Raw genomic sequence first — 19753 nt, 5'->3', positions numbered from 1 at the left:
TGACCCTAAAGCCTGCTAAAACTGATTTGATTCTAATCAATGATAATTTCTTCTTTATAGTAAAATAAATGCATTTGTCCCTCTTTATCCATCATTATATTTCCACAGTTTCAGTTGCCTGTGGTCAGAAAATATGCACTGGAAAATTCTAGAAACAAATAATTCATCTCTTTTCAATTGCATGCACTCACTTGTCATCCTGCTTCATCCTGCCCAGGACATGAATTGTGTCTTTGTCCTATGTAACTCTACTGTATACACTACTGCCTGTTAGTCACAGTAGCTGTGTTGGTCATCATGTCGGCTGCCATGATATTGCAGTGCTTGTGTTCAAGTAATTCTTATTTAATAATGGTCCCAAAGCATAAGAGTAGTGATACTGGAAATTCCGATATGTTAAAGGGAAGCTGTAAAGTGCTTCTTTTAAGTGAAAAAGTCAAAGTCAAACCTTAGCATAAGAAAATCATATGCTAAGGTTGCTAAGATTCATGGTAAATTGTAGCTAATCTCTCACTGTGCCTAAATTATAAGTTAAATTTTATCATAGGTATATATGAAAAAAAAAAACATAGTATATGTAGATTCTGGCACTATACATGATTTCCGGCATCCACTGGAGCTCATGGAGTGTTATCCCCTAAAGATAAAGGAAGACTTTGATATTTCTTAAATTCATGTGCCTTTTAAAGGCTTAATAACAAGCTGAACAATAAACCATTTTGGAAGCTAAGTTTCTATGCCTAGAATAAAAATCGCCCCAAGATTCAAGATCAAAATCCAAGACATTTGTGTGTATATTTATTCTTTTCAGACATAATCTAACCTGTCACCAGTATTACCTGCAGCTGCGAAAAGATATTTTGGAGGAGAGGATACACTGTGATGATGAAACTTCCTTATTGCTAGCATCCTTGGCTCTCCAGGCTGAGTATGGAGATTATCAACCAGAGGTGGGATTTTTTGTGTGTGTTGGTATTCTTATCTTAATATAATGAAGAAGTAAAGCTTGTTGAAATGTTTAGAGCTGAAGATTTTTGAGGCCAGTTTGGGGCCTCAAAAAATCCAAGTTCCCCAAGTACATTGACTATATACAATCATAAAGTATGGAATTTATTTTTCTATTTAAAATTACTGTATTTTGAAGTTTAGGAATATCTAACACTAACCCATCCTTCTCCCATGTTCTAACTAATAAAGACTAAATATAGGAGTTATTAGCCAAATATGGGTTAAAAGAATTTTGTACCTTCCATGAATCCACACAAAGGTGGGTTGGGAGCATAGCAGAGTTTACAGTATGGAGAACTCTGTATATGCAAAGCCTGATGTTCCTACATGGAAGCAATCTAAGAGGAAATAAAGTGACTAGAAATTATGCAACCTGAGCAGATCCTTCCCAACATTAATCCTGAGCTAAAGTGACAAGGCTCTGGAATATTACTCTCCTGAAGCTTGCCAGTCAGTTCAGTTATTCTCACTGGATAAAAGACAAAGGCTAATTAATACATTTCCTCTAAAACTCATTCCTAAGAGAGAGAAATAGAAATGTAAGTATTTCTTGGCTAACGCAAGAACTTTAAGATAAGAGGAAGAGGGTTCACTCTAACAAAAAACAAATAGAACCACTTAAAAAAAATTCTCCTTTCTAGATTCATGGTTTGTCTTACTTTCGACTGGAGCATTATTTGCCTGCCAGAGTGATGGAGAAACTTGATTTATCCTATATTAAAGAAGAGTTACCCAAATTGCATAATACCTATGTGGGAGCCTCTGAAAAAGAGACAGAGTTAGAATTTTTAAAGGTAAGCATGCAAGACTACAAGTGATAAACATTGTAACTTTTTCAAAATAAGCAAGTGTTGGAGGATACATAGCTAAAAGTTTGGGGGCCAATAACTGATACTTTGCACTAACATCATTTATTCCTAACTTGACTTCTACTTTATTGAGGTATAATTTACATACAATAAAATTTGCTACTTATAAGTGTTAAATTCAATAAGTTTAAAAAATATATACAATTTGGGAACCACCACTGCAATCATGAGAAAGAACAAGGATTAACAAACTATGACCTGCTTGTTTAGTAAATAAAGTTTTACTGGAACTCAAATGAGTGAAACACACTCATTTGTTTCTATATTGTCTGTACTTTTTTTTATAGTACAACAGCAGAGATCTTATGACTCACAAAGCCTAAAATATTTACTATCTGGCCCTCTACAAAAAAAAGAAAAAAAAAGTTTTCCAAGCACTGATACAGTCATTTTCCACCTCACAAAAAAGTTCCCTTTGTCCCTCTGCACGCAATCTACTACTCCCATCCCTACCCCTCAGCAACTATAATCTGCTATTCCCGTAGATTTTTCTTTTCTAGAATTTAATACACAAAAAAAAAATCTTACAGTATTTCTTAGGTCTGGCTTTTCTGTCTGTTTCTGTGTGTGTGTGTGTACCGGGAAGCAAACCCAGGACCTCTCACATGCTAGGTAAGCGCTCTACCACTGAGCTACATCCCAACCCAGGTTTTTTTCATTTAGAATAACACTTTTGAGATTCATCCATTGTGTAGTATATATCAGTACTTTATTATTATTATTATTATTATTATTGCTGAGTAGTTTTCCTTTATGCAGATTTATAATTTTGTTTATTCGTTCATTAGTTGATAGCTATAAAGTGCCATAAGCATTCTAATACACATTTTTGTGTAAACATAATTTTTATTTCTCTTGAACAAATACCAACAAAAGGATTGCTGGGGCCTATGGTAAGCATATGTTTAACTTTCTATGAAACTACCAAACTGTTTTCCAAAGTGGTTGTACAATTTTGCTGTCTTCCTACCAGCAGTGTGTGAGATTCCAGTTGTTGCATATCCTCCACAGTGCTTTGTATTTTCAGTCTTTTTCACTTTAGCCTTTGCAGTAGGTGAATAGTGGTATATCATTTCAGGGAAATTATAGAGAATTACATTAGAGATATTTGTATTTCCCTAATTACTAGTTATACTGAGCATTTTTTCAGTTTCGTTTGCCATTCATTAGTTAAACTTTTTGCCCATTTTATTTCCATCTGATTGTATCTCTTTATTCTGCTTTAGTTATTTCAGGTAGGGTCTCCCAGTTTTTGTTTAGTTTTGGTTTGGTTTTTTTTTTCTTTTTCTTTTTGCCCCAGCTGGCTTGGTCCACAATCCTCCTACCTATGCCTCCTTTGTAGCTGGGATGATAGGCACATGCTACCACAGCCAGCTTTTTTTGTTAAATGGTGTTTTGCTAAGTTTTTACCCAGGCTTACCTCCTCCCAGTCTGCCTCCTGAGTAGCTAAGAGTACAGAAATGGGCCACCATGCCTATTTCTTTATACATGAGAAGTACAATTCCTTTTTCAGATAATACATTTTGCATGTATTATTCTCAGTCTGTGTTTGCCTTTACATTTTAACATTGACTCTTGATAAGCAAGTTTTTAATGTTATTAAAGTGAATTGTTGGGTTTTTTTAGTATTGGGGATTAAACCCAATGAAATTTTAATTTACCAATTTTTTCTTCTGTGTCTCATGTTCTTCATGTCCCATCTAAGAAATCTTTGCCTAACCTAAGGTTGCGGAGATTTTCAAAGTTTTGCATATTTAGCTCTTGCCTCCATTTTGGTTTATCTTTCATGTATCATGTGAACAAAGTATTGAGATTAATTTTTTGGCATGTGAATTCAAAATGTTCCAGCAACATTTGTGAAAAGGACTACCCTTTCCCCATTAAACTACATTCATGCAAGCACAACTTTTATAACTTATGTCACTACCTGTCAAACAGCCCTGTTATGGTAAAGTATTGTTCCAACAGGTCTGCCAAAGACTGACAGAATATGGAGTTCATTTTCACCGCGTGCACCCTGAGAAAAAGTCACAAACAGGAATATTGCTTGGAGTCTGTTCTAAAGGTGTCCTTGTGTTTGAAGTTCACAATGGAGTTCGCACATTGGTCCTTCGCTTTCCATGGAGGGAAACAAAGAAGATTGCTTTTTCTGTATGTCCATTTTAACCTCTCTTCATCATATTTTTGAAAGGGTATTATCAGTTTCTAATGAAAAATAGTGACGTTCCTTATATAAACTTTAGAATATACCATTCAGTAAGGCTAATGTGTCTTAATACTATTTAACTCTTCCTCAGTTATAGGAGGTGTTTTTGAGATTTTGTTTTTGGATTTCTCAGTAGATGATTTTTCAATGTGAATGATATATTCCTGGCTAGTTATATGCTCAGTAAACTTGAGTTAAATTACAACCATGTTAAATTCTCTATTAAGTCAAATATATTCTAGGGTTGGAACTTTTCACATAGAAAAATTCCTCTAATCTTTTTAAAGTAGGTAAGTATTTTAATCCCAATAAAACTTATGTACCTCAAGAAAGGATCACTCATAGCAACTATTGTGAACCTCAAAAGTCCAAAGATTTCCTGGGTTTTATAAATTAGTCCCATCACTACCTATAGTTTTAGGTTTACAGTGTATGCTTTCTATGGAGATAAAGTTAGAAAAGTGACTTTAAGAAAATAATATGTTTATGGAAGAGAGTCAGCTCTAAACACATATTTTGATTTTTGCACATAAGAGTATCTGAATGTTGAAGTGCCATTGGCAAATCCCAGATGTGAAAAACAAATATGTCAAGTATTTATTTTCCTAATGATATTCAGGGATTACTGATATCTTTAATTCATACTTGGTTGAAATATGTTCTCAACAATAATATTTATGACAATATCAAGGTCATAATAGACTCTGGATAATGTTCACCCTAGGGACTTTTGAGATCAGTTCTAGGCCTAATGGTTAGTTGGTTGGTTTGTGTGAGACCCAGAGGTACCACTAACATAACCAGGTAATAATTTCTTCTCTCAGGAAAGTCCAGATCAATCTCATCTTCCCACAACTTTCAACACCAGGAAATTACCTGGATTTAATTTAACTTCCCACAGTACAAATTCTGGCAGCACAACTATCAGAAGGAATTCTTGAATTAAGTACAAATCCAATATGGACAAGTTTGGGAAAGGCAACAGAGTCATAATAACATCCAATTCTGTCATTTGCCAAGCTATCACACCAGCTCCTATATATACAACCCTGTAGAAAGCCATGACAACCTCATGTTTAAAGAACTGCAGTAATAGAGAATTAACCACATTCCCGTGCAAACTCTCCCTATATTTAACTGCATTCATATATCCTGAAATTCTTTCTCTTACAAAGAGCTCTCTTTTTAAACTCTCATTTCTTCTAATACCTTCTGAGAGATGAAAGTCACCCTTTACCCTTTGTATTTTTCACAACTGAAATCCCTCAAGCACATTTCTTATCCATTCCATCAGTTAATTCTTAGAGAGAAACAAATATTCTAATTTATTTCAAACCAATACATCTTTCTTTGATTTAAGTCACGTATAATGTCACTTTTCATGATTATACTGGACCTCTAACCTATCTATGGTGGGGTTTTTTTGTTTCCAATCCCCTTTTCTTGCCTTTGGATATTTTATCATAGACACTAGTTATGTAACTCTTGGCTGATTAACTAAGGAGATTCTGTCTTTTATATAAATGCTTCAATCAGTAAGAGAAATTTATAGCTGTGGAGTTCAGTGTTTTTGTGACTTGCTTGACAGTAGTTAAGTAGGTTTGTTAGGGAAAAAAGGTCCTAACTATTTGATGAACTACTAGCTATACTACTGATAATCAGAATAGTAGTTTGGTGCTATTTTTTTTAATACCTCTTAATGTGTACTAGTTTCCATTTTTAACAAAGAGAGAACAAGTTTAGTCCCATAGGTTTCACTGACAACAATATTATTTATTATAATTTTAAATTATATAAAATTATAATTTATTTCTATAGCTGGGTTCTATATATGGCAATGGTACTGGCTTTGTATTTATAATTTTGGTAATAATTCTTTAATGTGAATTATATAAGTTAGAAAAGTCAATTTATAAATTTATAAAAAGGCCAGAATTTATGAAGATGGGAAATTTAGGTAATATTCTGTTTTTATATCTTTTGTCATCCTACTAAATTTGACTTTTCAGTGCCTATTTCTGTATTTGAAGTAAATATAAGACATGAAGTACAGGAAATAATTTGCACAGTAATTAGGAGCTAGAGTAGGATCTAACTGTATTTAAGTAATTCTCTACAAACATTAATTTTAGATCAATGCAATGTTGAATGCTCCTCTTCGAAGGCATGTGGATCTCCTGCAAGCCTTATCCTATAAGTCACATTTTTGGGATGCTGTTTGTTAGAAAAGACACCATTTTTTCAAGAATCATTAGGGAAATTAAACTGATTTGTTATTTTCCTGTTTTCCCTGAGTTTGCTAATAGCTATCTCTAATCAAAGCATTTCATCTCTCAACCCAGTAATTATGTTGGTACCACTCCTTTCCCACATTTTTCTTTTCTTTTTAAAATTTTTGTCCTGAGATGGGGTCTTGCTATATTGCCTGGGCTGGTCTTGAACTCCTGGGCTCAAGTGATCTTTCCACCTCAGTCTCCATGTACCTGTAATTACAGGTATGCACCACCCCACCCAGCTCCACACATTTTCTTTTAATTTCTTACATCCTCTATCCTAGACTTTCTGCCACCCAGATTCTACTTAACTGAATCATACCTCTTTTCATTATATATTAATTTTAAAAAATTCTTGTTGAATTTCAGTTTCTACCCAAGGGAGTAGAACATATATTTCTAGTTTCTTTTTTAAATAGTTTTAGTATTTGTAAACATTGCTATCAACTCAAAATATCAACAATCATATTAAATGAAATTTTCCCTTACTGATAGCTGGATACAATTTTTTACTACAATTTCTGAAAACAATTTATTTCCTGAATTTGTTTATAATTACAGAGGATTATATTTTCTGTACTTATATTAAGTTTAGGTTAAAGAACACTCATGCCTCATAATGGGAAATACAAAAAATATCTCTACTTATTGATTATAGTTTCGATTATTTGGTCATAAAAAAGACATAGGAAGGCATCCTAATTGTAAGTATCTCTTATTGTTATAGAAAAAGAAAATCACATTACAGAATACATCAGATGGAATAAAACATGCCTTCCAGACAGACAACAGTAAGGTATGTGAGTACCTGCTGCACCTCTGCTCTTCCCAGCATAAGTTCCAGCTACAGATGAAAGCAAGACAAAGCAACCAAGATGCCCAAGACATTGGTAAGGAGAAGCCAACCATCTCTGGTAACTCCAGGGTATATGCATGATTTTTGCCACAAATTTTAAAGAAATTTAAAAGATGTGTAGCATGAAAACTTACAGGATGACAGCTGTTAAATGACAAGTCAAGTCTTTTAAAGGTGTCATAAATGAAGTCAAAATTTCAACTTGTTGGTTTATTTTGAAAACAGCACCCCAGATAAGTCAAGGAGAACTTGCTGAAGTGTCTATTTCATACTTAGCAATAAGCATTTTGATGTAAATATTAAAAAGTTTAGGTCATGTTCTCTATCCACAGTAAACTTACACACTCTTTGGGAAGGTTAATATCTGTATAAATGAAACAATAATGCACAATAAGGTTCAAATTTTGACAGATTATATCATATAGGTTCTACCATCTATATTACAAGAGAAGAGAAAGATCAAGAGGACTGGAGAGGTGACACTTGAATTATATTTGAAGAATAAAATAATTTAAATAGTTTAGAGATAAATGGAAGGGCTTTCCAGATGAGGGAAAGAACATGGGAGTTTGTACCCAGGACAGAGAAGAAACAGATTTATTGTTTGTTGGTTTCACTTGGGAACATCCCTGTTCTGTGCCTGAGATGACTAATCACAGTACCAGTGTGGATGGTCAGGAGAGTAGCTTTACTTTTTTCTGAAAAGGAGCCAGCTTGAAAGAAATCGCTTAGCTTTGACAAAATATTTCAAGAGAACTGAAAAAAAGACCACGTGTAGACATTAAAGTGATACAAACACTTCTTTATAGTAAATCCTTATAGGCTTAATTGAAACACTGAAGTATGTGATTAAAAAGTTTAATGACAGCACTGACGATCATGTGTTTATGAACCCTTTCTCTGAACTTCCTCTCATTCTGAAATGTTACAGAAAATATTTTCCCAATTAATCAAACTGGGGTAATGGCAACCTACGAATAGATGTTTTCATCCTTTCATAGTCAAGGGTGGAGAGAAACCATGTACTTATTTAAAAATGAAGATTCAAGGAACCTACCTGAAACTTGGAAAATCATAATATTTAGAAATTGTGTCCCTAGGATCTGCATTTTAACTGGCTTTCCTCAGTAATTTTTGTTCGTACTAAAATTGAACTATAGCTATAAAGTAATCATATTTTTATTCCCCCACTTTTCTGTGCTAAAAATTTTAAGTGTGCTTATATATATTCAAAGTATAGTGAAATATCAAGCATAATAGTGCTATCAGCATTCCTACTTGGGCTAATATTTTATCCTATATAAACCAGAATTGAACAATTAAAGATTGTATTATTTTTGGTATGATATAGTAAAGAGTCAGAAGTCAAAAATATGAAGATGATATTCCCTCCTCAACATTTTTTTTGTTTTGGGGGCTCTTTTTGTTTTTTTTAATTTCTTTATTTTATTTTTAAATTATAATACATTAATAATATGAGAAGATTTCATTGTGATAACTCCATGTGTTCATTGTGCCCTGAATAAGTTCACCCCCTCAACATTTTTATGCTAAAGAGTAATATAGTATATAGTTTGAGCATCCCCTGTCCAAAATTCATGGTACAGAAGTGTTTTGGATTTAGAATTTTTCAGATTTTGGAATATTTGCACATACATAAGGAGCTATATTAAGTATGGAAACTAAGTATAAACACAAAATTCATTTATGTCTTATATCCATCTTATACACATGAGTATGAAAGTGATTTTGTACAGTATTTTTAGTGTGCTTGTGTTTTGACTGTGACCTATCACATGAGGTCAGGTATTGAATTTTCCAGTTATTGTGTCATGGCAACTCAGCACTCAAACAGTTTCAGATTTTAGGGTATTTTGGATTTTAGATTTTCAAATTAGGGATATAGGTAGTCCTGTGTTTTAACCAGGCTGCATTACTTATGAACCTTACAGCCTTTGGCAAGCTGCTTAAACCTCTGCCTTGGTTTCTCCATTTATATAATGATTATCATGATGATAATACCTACATCATAATGTTGTTGCAAAATATAAATGAATTCATATGTGTAGAGTACTTTAAAAGTGCCCAACAGCCAGGTGTTATGGTACACACTTATAATCCCAGCACTCAAGAGGCAGAGGCAGGAGGATCATAGGTTCAAGGTCAGCCTGGTCTACATAGTTCTAGGCCAGCTGAGGCTACACGGAGAGGCTCTGTCTCAAAAAAAAAACAAAACAAATACAACCCTGGTCAGGAGAGCAGGGGTGGGATGTAGCTTAGTGATAAAGTGCTTGCCTAGCATGTGTGAGCCCCAGAGTATCACCACAAAAATAAACAAGTAAATAAAATAAAAATGCCCAGTAGAGTGATAATTCAGTAGGTATTCATTATTCTTTTATTGTCACCATCATCAACATTGTCTTAGTATATATCTACTACTAGGTAGTAATAGTAGTAGTATCAACAGAAATAAAAGCTACTATGTATATTCTGCAGTATACCACATACCATGTAGAAGTAGTAGCAGTGCTACTCGGTGGTAGCAGTTACCTTCTCAGGAAAGTAACTCAGGAGGGTTCCATGTTCTTCATCCATAAAGGTAGAATGCTCTACATATCTCACAGGCTAGCCCCTCAGATCAAAATAACTATGTATCCTTAAAGTTGTGAAAGCACTTTAAGATGGTATTACATATATGTTTTCCATATTTTGTTGAACCTTCAAAGAAGATTTATATCCTACTTAGGATTGGATTAGAAGTAGCTATATGCCTATTTAGCTCCATAAGAGGTTGACGGGCTAATAAATGTATGCTTCTTCTTGGCCTCATAGAAAGTTGGTGCTAGAAAGAATGTTACAGACCAGTAAGGGCAAACTTTACTAATGAGAAAACAGATTAGAGATGACATTGTCTCATCTAACCTCATAGATAGAGGTTAAACTGTGGTGGAATCCTAATCTCTTAATTCCTAATCTAGTACTCTTTCTGTTCAAAGTGTTTACAAACAACTGATTTTCTGAAATAAAATTAAGAAATATCACTTATTGAGCACTGACTAAGTAATAAAGTATGGTGGGATGACAAATGAAGTTCCTTTCTTCAAAAGCACATGAGATTAAATTATCAATATAAGGTAGTACAAAATGGTACAAAGGACTGAACAAGAGCAGAAATAGAAATTAGGAAGTATGGATTGCTGACTGTGAGTGAACAAGCAAGGCTTTGGTTGGGATTTGAAACATTAGTATTAGGATATAGACCCCTTTGATGTCCTTTGCTGTACTGATGGGTCATGTTAGAGGACTTCCTAGGTAGAAGGCAGAGGGACAGTTGAGATAAGCGGATGGTTTATGCTCCTCTCCCATAAGTATGTGTAATATTTTAAATTATATCCAAAAGTAGGCTGTGAATTGATTTTAATAGCATAATCCCTGATATTTTCACAAAACAGATAAAGCCAAACTGAACTACCTTTGCCCTTAAAGCTGCCAAAGATTGCTCTACACTTTCCTTAAGGATGAAGATTTCTATGGGGTATAAAGATATTTCCTCTAATTGAATCTGCTTAAGACTCCACTTTCCATCTTTGATTAAAGGTTGCTCTTGAAGGAAATAGAAATAGTATTATCTGCCCTAATAAAAACCCCATATTTTAAGTTTCAGATGATTCGAGGAATTTCTAAACAAAGGTGTATTTTAAGACCTTGTTTTAGCTTGAATTCCACTTCCCCTTTAGAGAAGGGACATTGAAGCTTTCTGGTAACAATGAGACATGTTTACTTAAATTTCATTCTTGCACGACTATTAAAAATCATCAGTATTTTCCTACCTGTTGTCCACCTGAAATGGTATATTACTAACTTTCCTAGGAATTAGAAGACAAGCGAAGTGGAATCTAAAGCTCTAATCATTTGACATTTTCTTTTTAAAAGGAAATTTTTCCAAATGTTTTAAATAGTAGTCAAGCTTTACTACAAATGGAGGATAACACACAATTGCTACTTTCCACAGGGGACCAGTGAGAATGATTTGTGATATGGGTTGCTTCATTCATAAACAACTAATCAAGCAAAACTTTGTGCTCCCAGTTCTTTATCTACATGTGTCAAAATGCTTTTGGTAACAGCCTCAAATGTTAAAATCCTGCTATGACATCAGAATAGCTAAGGACTGCTTATAAATATTCATAAATTTAATCTCTAAAAGAAGGCTTTGGATGTATATTTAGTAGTGAAAGGAATTCAAGCATACCAAGATCCCCAGTTCACTTCATGTTAATTTATAGTTACCAAAATAGAGAGAAGGTTAGTCTTTGGTTCTCCCCAGGCTCCTGTACCTCAGTTAAATCATGGAGTCCTCAAGGTAGGAAAAGTGGGTTTGGGGTAATAGCAAAATAAGTACCAAAGAATTTGCTTTAAAAACTTTGAAAAATAAAAAACAGCATTATTCACCTATAATTTACATATCATATGACTGTAAAAATATACAGTTCAGTATTGGGTTTTAGTGCAGTCACAAAGTGGTACATGAGCACCACAGTTTACATTAAGGTTTTTGAAGCATAACAATCAAGGTCTTTTTTTCTGGGCAAAACTTGGCATAGCTGCTTTTTCAGGTATGTCAGCCCGTCTGGTTTCATCTCTCCCTCTCCCCATCCTTGGTTCACTGACATTTTAGCAGAAACATTACTAAGGTTGAAAATTTCTCTTTTAAATGTCACTCTCATATCCAATCCGTAAGGAATTTACTATGAACTGACCTAACTGCAAACATTGTTATATCAAAGAGAATTGCTAGATGAGGTGAGAAATGTTGAGTAGGCTGTGGCTGGACAAAAGCTAAAAGGATGGAGAGATGGTCTGAAAACCAAGATCTTCAAGCCTTTTTTTTAAAATCCTTGTTTGCCTCACTGTGAAAGCTACTTATGCTGGCAATCAAGATAATTAAAAACTGCATGTTGTATTTTACTTATTAAAATAACTCTTCTCATAAAGGTTCTGCGGTGTTTCCATCATGTAAAGCAATCCTATTTCCTTGTAGAGAGAGCTTCGTTTAGGAGCCTGAATCTCCAAGCAGAGTCTGTTAGAGGATTTAATATGGGACGCGCAATCAGCACTGGCAGTCTGGCCAGCAGCACCCTGAACAAACTTGCCGTTCGACCTTTGTCAGTTCAAGCTGAAATTCTGAAGAGGCTATCCTGCTCAGAGTTGTCGCTTTACCAGCCATTGCAAAACAGTTCAAAAGAGAAGAGTGACAAAGCTTCATGGGAGGAAAAACCTAGAGGGATGAGTAAATCCTACCATGATCTCAGTCAGGCCTCTCTCTATCCTCATCGGAAAAATGTCATTGTTAATATGGAATCCACACCACAAACCGGTGCGGAGATGGTGGGAAAACCTTTTCATCAGATGGCAAGATCTGATACAGAATCTTTGTCAGGACTCACAAAACTTAATAAGTAAGAACATAGTTGACTAAACCAAACAACATATTTGTAAATCCTACATTTCATATATTTGTTTTTGTTTCGACGCTTTATTTTCACCATATTCTTTTTACATTGACACTTCCCCTCCTACTTTCCTTTTCCCTCTTTAGTTCAAAGTCTGTTGCAAGTTTAAATAGAAGTCCTGAAAGGAGGAAACATGAATCAGACTCATCCATTGAAGACCCTGATCAAGCATATGTTATAGGTCAGCATAAACAAGCTTACCTTTTTTCTCCATACCTCATGCTCATAGTGAATGAACAGGATCCTATTAATTACCAAGAAATTGTTTTGGCTTCATGTCCTAATCGCCAAAACTGTGAATAGGAATGTAGAATGCACAAAGTAAAATCAAAATTGATCTAACACAGAATTGCTTCATGGTGCCAGTATTGCTTAGCTTCCTCTTGGTCACGGTAGCCATGGCAGGAGTACTGAGAGGGCCCAGACAGTCTAGTACAGTGCTTTGGATCGCCTTCCTGTGGCTTTTCCTCATAAGCCTGTGAGAGTGGACCCCATAATGACATATTTTTAAAGGTTTAGGCTGCCTTCAGCTTAAAATAAATGGAATTGTCCCTAAAAAACTTACTTGATTTTTATGAATTGTGCTGTGATTGACAGGTAGAAATTCTTAGTTGATACCTCAAAATCTCCTAGCTAGCTATTAGGAAACTATTAAGTATAGAAGTTGTATATGTTTTATGCATGTATGTGTGTGTGTAGGTATGTGTATATGTGTGTGTATGCATATTTATACACATTACTTTATAACATAAATTGTTCTTTGTACATCTTAAAAAGGAAATTCAGTAAACTCAAATATTTAAGAAGAGTAGATATGTGAGCATAGAGATCTGAAATATTCCTGAAAATATGAAGCAACTAAAAGTACAAAAAGGAGCAAGGATGCCCTCTCCTGTTGTTTTACCAAATTCTACTACAAACAAAATTTAGCCTTGATTACCCGAAAAGTTTTTTCATTTTGTAATTGGATTGGAGATATGTGGAATAAATGAAGTCAGAAGAGAACTCTACATTCTAACTGATAAATATTTTTGGGAAGCAACATTACTTTACTAATGTACAGTTCCACAACTTTCAGAGAATATACTGTCATCAGTTTAAATTGAATCATTTAAAAAAATTGAAGCAGCTAAAAAGCAAGATTTTATCCTATAAGTAACACTATGTTATTGAAAATAGTATGAGAGACTGATTAGTGTTTTAGGAAATAATATTCAAAGTATGTTTACATAGAAATGAGATCTCATACATTGTAAACTATTTTCATTAAGAAGACTTTGTCTGACAAGAAAATTCACCACATATTAGAAGAGTAGTAAATATTCTGTAGAAAAGCATAAAGTAAAACTCACTGATAAAAGGAAATTTATTTTCTATACTTTTAATTAAATTATTCACTCTTATCAAATATTGAATTTTCTTTTAACATTTTGACACATGCTTTTAATGCTCATTTCATTATAAATATCATTTCATATTAGACATGTTAAATGTCATTGTTAGAAACAACACATTTGTGTTTAAGTTTTATGCTTCAAAACAAATTAATTATGCATACCTACTATTTAAAAATAGTAAACATGCCCATCATAAGAAGACATATTTTTTATTGTAAATAAAGGAAAATGTTTTATTGATTTTTATGAATTTGTCAGAAGAATTACTTTTATAGTATCTAATCATTTTATAAAATGTCTAATAATTTAATTTATACCACAGGAATGACTATGCATAGTTCTGGAAATCCTTCATCCCAAGTACCCTTAAAAGAGAATGGTAGGTTTGCAAAATGTTTTTCCCCTCATATCCATCATATCTTTCTCTTTCTTGGTACCTTATACAGTAGTCTTGCACGTAACCATGGCGATTCTTCATTTCCATGCCAAGGATTGAGACCTTACATTGGAATAAAAGGAGAGTTGTATTTTCCAAAATTATGGTAATGTGATGGGACTTGTTATTTAGGCTACTGTTGATGAAGTGGATAAATGACAAATTAGAAATAAAGACTCTAGTTGGAAAGCTAAGATAGCACTTTCAGGTGAGATAATTTTGGGTAAAAACAGTTTTAACTTTGGCCATTATTTTAAAGGGATGCTTGAGCTGAATCTTAAAATGAAGATTTTCTCAGGCAGAGCAGCAAGATCAGCATTGTAGATCAAGGGCATACCATGATTACAGGCATTGAGACATGAGCAAAAGAATGTTTTAATATTACCTATACATTACTTTTCTACAAAATGTTTGTCTTATCCTCAGTCTCTGAAAGTTGAGCTAATCAAAAGCCTGATGAGAAAGAAGTAAATATACTAATCAATTATTGATACACCTAACTTGATATTAAGTTTGTTCTAATTTTCCTAATAGTGAATGCAAAAAGAAAGGTATGAGAGTAAGGTTGAATCATGTGGAATTGGTTTTTGCTTTTAAGTCAAAACTGTCAGGCACCAAAGTTGCTATTTTATATATGTCTTATTCTCTAATAAAAATACACATACTAATTCTTCGAAACAGGAATTTTTTTCTTAGAAGTAAAATTGTTTCCAAAATTAAAATACATAGGATGTCTTAAATACTAGTGGCAACTGAAGAAGTTTTTTTCACCCTATTTTGGATATATGAATCCTCAAAAAAAACTGAGGGCATATCATTAAAGAAAAAAATTACTAATCATATACATGAACCAAAGTTATTAAGACCCTATTTCTGATAACCAAATTTCTTATGTGGGCTAAATTTAGATCCCCTGTATATGTAAAAGAATGTTTTACTATTAACATTATCTATAATGGTAATAGCTATAGACTTAACAGTTATTGAGTGCTTATTATGTCCTAACGCTGTTCTAAGCACTGTACATTTATTTCTCATTAATTCCCCACAACAACCCAATCAGCTGGGTGCTAATGTTATTTTCTTTTTCAAATGAGAAACCAGAACCTAGAGAAGTTCAGTTATATGGAAGGTCACAGAGCTAGCAAGTTGTGGAGTCCTCAGCTGAATGCAGGCAGTCTGTTTCCAGAGCCCACACCTTAATCTAATCCAGATTGCCTCCTAATCATTAGTAGTATTATATCTCCCTGGTAAACTTTTAAAAGCAATTGGATAATAATCTGTTCAGGGATGGGACCGTGCAGTGGGTTTTAACTTAGGTTTCATAGGAAAGAATAAGAACTTACATTGGATATCCAATAAGCATGTGCAGATTTAAAGTTTCTGGGTTTAAACCACTAGATGCCTCACCTTTCCCTCTGGCCTATTCAGAAGGGCCATTCCACCTTCCTATGGAGGTGTGCCCAAATCAGCTGCAGAAGAAGCTATGGTTCCTCAGGACTCTTTGACTGTGCCCGTGGAGGCTAAATTAGTGCTCTTGAAAATCTAGTTTCCACATAATACAGAGCATGACAAACATGTTTTTCCAAATAAGGCAACACAGGATCAGAAAGTTAAATTACTTGCCCACAAGTTATTTCCATTTTAGCTTTCTTCCTGTTGACCAGGATTATTAGATGAGGATTGTAAATGGCTATCACTTTATAATAATAAGTTATCAGTTAGGAGAAGGGCAAATGTATTAAATTTGCCCTTCTGTGGCCTCCAGAGATTCTGAAAGAATATGAAACATGTAAGAATATATAAAAAAAAAAGTCATGAGTCTTCTAAACCCACAGTTTGAAACAGAGATATGGAAAGGATTCCAAACTCTTGATTATGATTCCAAAAAGATACTTCCAAAAGCATACTTCTTATAGTATTTTTTTCATGAGAGAATAAAGACTGAAAAAATGTAAAACATCCAAGAATTATGTAATGTTGATTTTTAATGTTTCTTCTTTTGCTCTAATTGTTAGAGTACAATTGAAAGTAACTTTCAACTAAATTTATCATGCTGTTTCATGATATGTATCCAAACCACAAAAATACACACTCATATTTTATGGGGCCAAACACAGGACTCTTAACACAAAATGCAAAATCAAAAAATTCCTAAAAAGACAAATTATTCTTGCTGGAATTGTGGTTCAAGTGACAGAGTGCCTGCCCTGCAAGTGTGAAGGTTGGGTTCAGACCCCAGCATCGCCATCCTCCACCCCCCCCAAAAAAAATAGGTTATTCTGGTCCACAGTAACATAGTACAAACTCTGAAATGAACACTTTTTCCAATATTAAAATATAATTATTTTTATAAGCAATGTTTAATTCCAAGTAATTAATTCCATTTTTAATTCCAAGTAATAAAGTATACAAGTAGAAATCAGATTTTAAAACACTTTGTTTAGACATATATTGGAGACCGTTATAATTTCAGATACTGATTTTTCTCCCACTAAATTGTAATTAGAATACCTGCAAAGTTGAGAATTATAATTTTTTTTAAAAGTCCAAAGTGCCCCTAAAGATTGAACAAATAGGAGAATTAGCTAGATATAAAAGATTAGTTAAATCTTTGTGCTTTTCTAATTTAGAGAATTTCCTTAGTATGGATTCTAGCAGTGATATTACTAGTCAAAGTCAACCAGTCAATAAGTAGTAGGTCTAGGTTGAGAGATGTGATAGCTTACTCGTACTAGATCAAGAGTGCAGATTGATCAATTTTCTAAACTGGTTTTTAAATATAGCCATCACTAAAAATAAAATTTTTTAAATGCACAATTAAATAAATGTTATTACAGCAAAAATAATAAATATCCCAAACTAAAAAAAAAAAAAGATTAGTTAAATAAACTTAAGACCAAAAGGAACTTATCCAAGCCAAGCCTTTTTATTCTATGGATGATTAAGTGCTGGTACAGAAATAAAACAGTTTCAGTTATGATATCCTTTCCCACCACCAGAGTAGATAGCATTTTAAGTAGCATAACACTAAAAAGTACCTCCCTTTGTTTTTATACCGATACGGTGCCACTGGCCCACCATCCCCAAGATTTGAAATAGGTCTTTTTCCTAAGAGTAACTGATATATTTATCTAAAGCCTTCTCTATTGACTCCCCTACTGGAGCGTCCTCTACCAACTCTACCAATGGATGGTATGAAACTGCCTGATATTGACTAGGGTCTATGTCTATCACCAAGAAAATTAGGTGTGTTTTGTTTTTTGCAGGACTGCGGTTTGAACTCAGGACCTACCACTTGAGCCACTCCACCAGCTCTTTTTTGTGATGGATTTTTTGAGAGAGGGTCTTATGAACTATTTTGCCTGGGCTGGCTTAGAACCGCAATCTTCCTTATCTCTGCCTCCTGAGTAGCCAGGATTACAGGCATGAGCCACCAGCACCCAGCTGAAAATTAGTTTTTCTTGCTAAAAAAATAAAGTGGTTCCTCCTTTTAGATTGATTTAGTTTTTGCTGTATAGCCATCTCTATATACCACTTATTAAAATCTCTTCCAATATAGCTTTGGCACTGTCAGAACCATGCTCTTACTAGGCAATTCAATTTACTTATAGACATATCCATCATTACTATTACTTCAGCCATTCTAGTTGAGGATTGCATACTTTCACATGAACTTCATGAGAAGACAAGCAAGACAACATTAGAACATCAGTCTCTAATGCAGAGAGTATACCTAGAATTTGTAAATGATACATTGTTCAATCCTTCTTAAGCTATTTCCCAGGTAAACATTATTGAGAGTGGCACCCGCTTATATTAAAGAACTGGAAATTTCAAGTTAGAGTTCTTTTTCATTTTAAAATATTTGCAAAATTTGCAGTGATTACAGTGGCTATTAATGAGAAAAGAAAATTATTTTAAGGATTTAAAATTAAGTACAACTTGAATATTAATGCTTGTTTTCATATAATAATTAGCTCAGAAATGTCTTGGTACTTAAAATATCTAGCTACCTCACAGAGATTCATAAACTGTATTCAGTCCTCAAGGAATTTTAAAAATATTTTTAAGTTAACATAGATTGCCATGTACTATATGACTTCCAGATATTTCCTCCCCCAATTAAAATATCTCAAACATCTGCTATGTAACGAGAATTGAAGATAAATAGACAGTGTATATATAGTGTTGTTTAGTATCGTGCAGCTGCACACCAACATCCTTCCTGCCTTCTGTGCTCCCTTTTGATAAATCACTTCAAGTATCACCAAGGCTGACAGGGAGCAGAAAGAGTGTCCCTGTCTAAAAAAAGTAGGATGGCAAAGTTTCCCTTTCTAATCAAATATTCATTCAACTCCTGCCTACTCAAATCTTATTCTGTAGACACTTCCCCAGAACACTTGAGCCGTCTTGCCATCTCACCTTTAGCAAATGTCTTACTTGTAGTCTAGGCATCCGTGTGTTCTGCTTGTTAAGATCCTACCTACTTCCCTGATGTGTCTCCTCCTTTACTTCCTGCAGGAAGAAGCCTCTCACCTCTGTGAACTGCTGGGCACTTGTTAGCCCCTCCCCTAGGTCTGATGCATGCCTTCCTAATGCAGCTATTTCACTGACAATATTAACAGCATTTGATTTCACACTGAAGTGACATCTTTGCTTTCTCATATTTGCCATGCTAGCAGCTTTCATATTCATTACTTCATTTTATTTCCCCAGAGTCTAGTGATGGACTTTGGCAGGAAAGTTGCTTGATAAAGATTTGAAGGATAGAAGAACAATTGAATAAATGCTGAAATCATGGCAGTGATTCCTCAACATAGAGAGCTCTGTTAACTCTAGTGAAGGAGATAAAATTAAAATGCAAATTACACACACACATATACTTATTATCCAGATGAGTAATATAAATAACCAATCCTGTTAGCACACATATTAGAAATATAGAGAAAAATGCTCTTTTTATTCTTTGAATGAAGACATGTGACTTTTAACAGATATTTCACGTGACCATTAAGAATACTGATCTTCAGGTGGCAGAGTGGCGCAAGTGGTAGAGCGCCTGCCTAGCAAGCCTAACCCCAGTGTCCAACCCCCAGAATCAAAAAAAAACAAAAACAAAAAATATTAATCAAAGGCATAAACATTCAGTATAACTCAAGTACTCCTTGTCTTTACAACAGTGACAAAAGTTT

At 34.0% G+C, this 19753-nt stretch overlaps 1 protein-coding gene across 14 annotated transcripts in view; it reads left to right on the top strand.

Moving 5' to 3' along the window:
- Nucleotides 1–19753, top strand: part of Ptpn13 (protein tyrosine phosphatase non-receptor type 13) — a 198664-nt gene that overhangs the window by 120517 nt on the left and 58394 nt on the right. For 11 of the 14 annotated variants that reach the window (XM_074041824.1, XM_074041820.1, XM_074041822.1 and 8 more), the window contains 7 exons: nucleotides 812–950; nucleotides 1650–1802; nucleotides 3846–4028; nucleotides 7084–7246; nucleotides 12254–12671; nucleotides 12812–12906; nucleotides 14445–14501. In XM_074041824.1, coding sequence (XP_073897925.1) covers nucleotides 812–950; nucleotides 1650–1802; nucleotides 3846–4028; nucleotides 7084–7246; nucleotides 12254–12671; nucleotides 12812–12906; nucleotides 14445–14501 — 1208 coding nt within the window. The remainder of the gene's footprint in view (nucleotides 1–811; nucleotides 951–1649; nucleotides 1803–3845; nucleotides 4029–7083; nucleotides 7247–12253; nucleotides 12672–12811; nucleotides 12907–14444; nucleotides 14502–19753) is intronic. The other 3 variants (XM_074041827.1, XM_074041825.1, XM_074041826.1) reach the window with 1 other exon arrangement.

Source organism: Castor canadensis, chromosome 9, assembly GCF_047511655.1.
Source record: "Castor canadensis chromosome 9, mCasCan1.hap1v2, whole genome shotgun sequence".
In the NCBI taxonomy this organism is placed as follows: Eukaryota; Metazoa; Chordata; class Mammalia; order Rodentia; family Castoridae; genus Castor; species Castor canadensis.
This window is presented reverse-complemented; position numbering and strand designations above follow the sequence as displayed.